This window comes from Vidua chalybeata, chromosome 21 (genome assembly GCF_026979565.1).
Source record: "Vidua chalybeata isolate OUT-0048 chromosome 21, bVidCha1 merged haplotype, whole genome shotgun sequence".
Lineage (NCBI taxonomy): Eukaryota > Metazoa > Chordata > Aves > Passeriformes > Viduidae > Vidua > Vidua chalybeata.
In genome coordinates this window covers 4,926,047-4,932,046 of record NC_071550.1, presented here as the reverse complement: position 1 = coordinate 4,932,046, position 6,000 = coordinate 4,926,047, and the positions used below count along the sequence as shown (strand labels likewise).

General features: G+C 59.6%; 1 protein-coding gene across 4 annotated transcripts in view; it reads left to right on the top strand.

Moving 5' to 3' along the window:
• The first annotated feature begins 2,848 nt into the window (after nucleotides 1-2,848).
• The window catches only part of FUBP3 (far upstream element binding protein 3), a 39,222-nt gene continuing 36,070 nt past the window's right edge, over nucleotides 2,849-6,000 (top strand). For all 4 annotated transcript variants that reach the window (XM_053962160.1, XM_053962159.1, XM_053962161.1 and 1 more), the window contains exon 1: nucleotides 2,849-2,952. In XM_053962160.1, the coding sequence (XP_053818135.1) occupies nucleotides 2,860-2,952 (93 nt within the window). In that variant the 5' untranslated portion in view covers nucleotides 2,849-2,859. The remainder of the gene's footprint in view (nucleotides 2,953-6,000) is intronic.

Below are 6,000 nucleotides of genomic sequence, written 5' to 3'. Positions count from 1 at the left end.
CCACTCTGGGTTTGGTAGGGAAGGTTCCAGCTTCTCTCTGCCGCTGTCCCAGTGCTGGTGGCTTTATGCTTCAGGTTTGGTCACCTTTGCAGCCACTTTGTGACTGGCATTAGCTGGAGGGTCACAGGGTGGATCCTGCTCAGAACAGGGCACCCCTGAGAGCTAAGTGGGGCAGTTGGGGTGATCCCCCCTCCAGGATGTGCCTGGGGAAAGGGGCAGCTGGGGAGAGGCTGCTGCTGAGCACACTGGGTCTTCCCAGCCAGAGTCAGGAGGGGAAAATTCCCCGCATCCAAAGTCTGTGGGCTGTTTCCGAGAGAGGAAGAAGCAAAGCCCGGGGAGTGGCTGGAGATGTTGCTTCCATCATGTTCAGGAGATGATGGGATGGCCGTGGTGACCATCTCAGGTGATGAGGTGCTCAGGCCAGGCTGGATGGAGCTCTGAACAACCTGGTCTAAGGTGGAACCAGCAGAGCTTTAAAGTCCCCCCAACCCAACGCATTCTGTGGTTAAAATCCTTTCCCCATGGGCTAAAGGGGAAAGGATTTAGAAATTTCATTTTCTAAAACAAATGGACTTTTTGCTCTAAGAAAACGATCCCAGCTTCTGAGAGAAGGGAAGGCTGGGGGCCACCAGCCCACTGGTGTGGGGAGGTGACCAGAGCAGACTCTGCACTCCAGTGACGAAGGTGTTCCCTTCCCACCAGATAATTCCATCCGCTCAGCAATTCCTGCCTACTCACGTAGGGATGGGATGCACAGAACTGGAAAGAGCAAGAACCAGCGAAGGAGGAGCACAGAGCTCTGTGGGACATCCCTCAGGTTTTGAATTTCACACTCAGGGCTTTGGGAAACGGGCTCTGGGAACCTTGGACTACTCCAGGCTCAGTGTGCAAACACAGCCAGGCCAGGAGCTGGGTGCAGGCTGCGTTTTGGGAGGTGTCACCCAAAAATGACACTCACAAAAAGCAGCAGGGAGGGCTGTGTAGGGCCCTGCTCAAGGAACAAGCTTTGCATGTTCTTTGCATTAATCCTTGACTATCTGGTCCTTGCATCATCCCAGAGTCTCCTGCTGCTCCACTGTGGCAGGAATGATGTGACTGGGCACTGGACCAGACTTCGGGGCACCTCCAGAGCTCCAGCTCTTGGCAGAGCTCCCCAGAGCACTCCACGCCCAGAATCTTTGTGAAAAGTGCCACCAACACCATGGCAGTGTCCAACCATGGCCATGTGAGTCAGGAACACGGCCCTCAAACACATGGACCAAACCAGGCTGGGAATGGGCACCGTGGGAGAGGTGTTCCAGGGAGGGGTTAACTGAGGGTTCTGGTGGGACACCACAGTAGGGACGGAGGGGATGGCACAGCCTGGCATGGGATGGCACGGGCAGGGCTGGGATGGCACAGAGAGGATTGCATGAGCAGGTAGAGGATGGCCACAGGTAGGGATGGAATGGCACAGGCAGGGGCAGGAATGGAACAGGCAGGGATGGGATGCAAGAGGCAGGGATTGGATGGGACCTGCAGGGCACGGCAGCACAGACAGGGACAGGATGTCACAGGTGTGGATGGGATGGCACGGTCAGGAACAGGCTGGGACAGGTGTGGATGGGATGGCACGGTCAGGACGGGGATGTCACAGGTGGGGACGGGCTGGGCCGGGCTGGCACAGGCGGGGAGGGGGTGGCAGGGGCAGAACAGGGTCCGGGACAGCGGCGCTGCCGGTCCCCGCCGTGTCCCTGCCCTATCCCTGCCCTGTCCCCGCCCTGTCCCTGCCCCGTCCTCGCCGTGTCCCTGCCCTGTCCCTGCCCTGTCCCTGCCCTGTCCTCGCCGTGTCCCTGCCCTGTCCCTGCCCCGTCCTCGCCGTGTCCCCGCCCTGTCCCTGCCCTGTCCCCGCCGTGTCCCTGCCCTGTCCCTGCCCTGTCCCCGCCGTGTCCCTGCCCTGTCCCTGCCCTATCCCTGCTCTGTCCCCGCCGTGTCCCTGCCCTGTCCCCTCCGTGTCCCTGCCCTGTCCCTGCCCTGTCCCTGCCCTGTCCCCGCCCTGCCCTGTCCCTGCCCTGTCCCTGCCCTGTCCCTGCCCTGTCCCATCCCTGCCCTGTCCCCTCCGTGTCCCTGCCCTGTCCCTGCCCTGTCCCCGCCATGTCCCTGCCCTATTCCTGCTCTGTCCCTGCCCTGTCCCTGCCCTGTCCCATCCCTGCCCTGTCCCCTCCGTGTCCCTGCCCTGTCCCTGCCCTGTCCCATCCCTGCCCTGTCCCCTCCGTGTCCCTGCCCTGTCCCTGCCCTGTCCCCGCCCTATCCCTGCCCTGTCCCTGCCCTGTCCCATCCCTGCCCTGTCCCCTCCGTGTCCCTGCCCTGTCCCCGCCGTGTCCCTGCCCTATCCCTGCCCTGTCCCTGCCCTATCCCTGCTCTGTCCCTGCCCTGTCCCATCCCTGCCCTGTCCCCTCCGTGTCCCTGCCCTGTCCCTGCCCTGTCCCCGCCCTATCCCTGCCCTGTCCCATCCCTGCCCTGTCCCATCCCTGCCCTGTCCCTGCCCTGTCCTGTCCCTGCCCTATCCCTGCCCTATCCCTGCCCTGTCCCCGCCCTATCCCTGCCCTGCCCTGTCCCTGCCCTGTCCCTGCCCTGTCCCATCCCTGCCCTGTCCCCTCCGTGTCCCCAGGCCCGTCCCGGGGGCGGGGTCCCTGGGGGCGTGGCCCTTTTTGGGCCCGCCCCCTCGCCCCCATCCCCACCCCACGGCGCGCGAGCGGCCCCGCCCCGCGGCGCGAGCCCCCCCGGCCCCGCCCCCCCGGGGCACTTCCGGCGGAAGCGGGGGGCTCCTTCCCTTTCCGGGCGCGGGCCCCGGGCGGAGCGGCGGGACGGGCGCGGGCCATGGCGGAGCTGGCGCAGGGGCAGAGCCAGAGCGCGGCGCCCGTGGGGATCAAGCCCGAGGGTTTCGTGGACGCTCTGCACCGGGCCCGGCAGGTGAGGCGCCGGCCGGCGGGCCGGGGGCGGGCGGGAGGAGGCCGCGGGGCGCCGCTAGGCCGCGGAGCGGAGGCGGGGCACGGCCGCGGCCCCGCTGCCGGGAGAGCGGAGCCCCGGGGCTGTGCCTGAGGGGGCGGCGGGGCTCTGACAGTCGCGGCCGGGGTTGGTGCCAGGGCAGCGGCGCTGCTGTGCGGGAGGGGCGGCCCGCAGGCTCCGTGAGCCGGTGCCGGTGCGGGTTTCACACGGGCCGGGTGCGTGGGCTGAGCCGCAGCTCGGCCAGAGACCGGCAGCGAAGCTGGGCAAGGGTCTGGGGTGTGTGTGCCGTGAAGAGCGGCGGAGGGAGCTGGGGCCGCTCAGCCTGGGGAAGGGGAGGCTCGGGGGGGACTGGAACAGGGCGCAGCTCCCTGAAAGGAGGCTGGCCCCAGGTGCGGCCCGGAGTTGTCTCCCAGGCGACAGGACAAGAGCACTCAGTCTTAAGCTATGCCAGGGGAGGTTTAGCTTGGACATTGGGTGGAATTCCTTCACAGAAAGGGTTATTGGACATCGGAATGGGGTGCCCAGGGCGGTGGTGGAGTCCCCATCCCTGGGGGTGTTTAAGGGAACACTGGATGTGGTACTCAGTGCCATGCTCTGACTGACAAGGTGGTGGTCAGTCACAGATTGGACTCCACGGCCTCAGAGATCTTTTCCAAGCTAATTCATTCTGTGAATACAGACCTTGGCAGAGCAGGAGCTTGGCATTCCCTGCAGGGAGAGAGGGAGGGGGCAGCGAGGTGCTCCCCAGAGGAACCCATGAGCTTACCCAGTGCTGAAATGGGAGGTTTCAGTGGAAGTGCCCAGCCCTGCAGGAACCAGCGCCCTTGCCTTCAGTACAGGATATTCCAGGTGTTTGTGTGCTCCTTGGTTTGTGGAAAGTGGCTGCACACCAAGAAGCTGCTGCTCACAGCACGGGTGCCGTGGCTGTTCCTCACATCTCCTGCTGCAGGTCTGTCTCAGGTGTTTGTTTCATCTCTGAGCAGGTTGCACTTGTGCTTGGTGACTGCACATTAAGGAGCTGTGACACAGCTGAGTGCCAGCACCAGAGCCCACCAGGTGCTCAAAGACTCTGACTTTATTCTCTCCAGTTTTACAGGCCAGGTGGGAGAAATCCCCTTCTGTTGCCCAGACTTTGTGCTTTCACTGACAGGCTTCTGAGGAAACTAAGCTGGACCCTAACACCTCTCAAGTGCTCTCTGTAATGGAACTGAGGTGCTCTCCCCTCACTCTCAGCTCACCTGGGAATCAGTGTGGCAGCCAGTCCCTGTTCTGTGCAGCCTGCAGTGACCTGCACAGAGGCACCTGGTGGTGTTGATCCACACCCTGCACCTCCCAGGGCACCAGGAGCTGCTCTGGGGCCATCGAGTTCCTCCTCAGCACAGGCTGGTGGGGTGTGAGCTGCTCCAGGGTGAGCCAGGCCTTGCTTCTTTCAGTCACTGGGAAAGTGCCCTGTCCTTGACATGTCTGAGCACCCAGACAGGGTTTTGTGCTTGATGCAGTTCAACTGAGAGGTGCTGCAGCTGTGTTTGTCTTGACCTGATTCTATCTTACTGAAGGCCTCTCATTGCAGAAACATCTCATTTAAATATCATCTGATAATGCTACCACCTGTTAGCAGTTGAATAACCCATTTATGTTAAAGAAAATAATGATTTGCTTGAAGTGCAGGTTGTTGAAATTATTTTGTGAGTGTTTCAAGTCCAGAAGAGGCCATGAAGTTGATCAGGGGTCTGGAGCACCTGCCCTGTGGAGCCAGACTGAAGGAGCTGGGGCTGTTCAGCTTGGAGAAGGTTGAATGGGGACAGCACAGCATCTTCTGGGATCTGAGGGGGCTGCAGGGAAGCTGGAGAGGGACTGGGCTCTCCCATCAGGAACTGTAGTGACAGGACAAGGCAGAATGGGTTCAAACTGAAAGAGGGGATGTTTAAGTTAGGTATTAGGAAAAAATTCTTCCCTGTAGGAGTGGTGAGGCCCTGGCACAGGTTGCCCAGAGAAGCTGTGGCTGCCCCATCCCTGGAAGTGTCCAAGGCCAGGTTGGACAAGGCTTGGAGCAACCTGGGACAGTGGAAGGTGACCCTGAGGTGGAACTGGATGGTCTTTGAGGTCCCTTCCACCCCAAACCCTTCTGTGTGTACCACTGGTGATCAATAACAGGATAAAGGGTGATGCCTCAGAGCATCCTGGGCTCAAACACAGCACAGACAAACGGATCTGAACAGATCTGGAGCTGTCATCATGTTTGTAGGGGGAGTCTGTGAGGCCCCAGCCCGTGCATGAGGGAGATGGAATCATAAATAGTAAATAATTCTGTGCCCTGGCTGTAGTCACTTACTTGCTTTTGTTGTTCTTAAGTTCATTATACTTGCTGCAATTATTCTGTACGTGCTGGGTTTCCATGAGCCTAAAACTGGAAGATTCCAGCAGCAACCTCCTGGCTGTCTCTCACCCTGGAAACAAGTGCACTGGGAAATGTGGGCTCTGCACGTGTTTGTGGGAGAGCAGTGCCCTACATTTTTGTGCAGTGAGTTGTTTGCTGCCTGTTGAATATGATTTTTTTTCTGTTAGTGTTTGTGGGATGAAAAGAGCTGTTGGAGGGCTAAAATGTTTCCTTCCCCTGTGAAAGTACTTGATTTAATTGGGTTCTGTAGAGGCTGGGTAAGGGAGCAGGTGGTCTTCTCTTCACAGAACTAGATTGTCACTGATGACTTGTTACCAAATGTTACTGAAAATGCTCTTCAATGCTCAGGTGATGGATGTTTGCCTCACCACCCAAGCAATCTGTGATGGAACTTCCTGGCTGAGAATCAGGGGAAAATGAAAAGGCAGCTACACCTAATATTTCTCTGGAGGTGATGGCAGAGCTTTCACCAAGGGTGTTTGGTGTTGCATTTGAGCTGGTACAGCTCATTGTCTGTGATCTGGTACAGCTTTTGTTCTGGTTTTGGCCTTTTTGGAGTATTCCCTTTGCTCTAAGGGAATGAGGGAGCAGAGGAAAGAAATTCAGCCATGGTT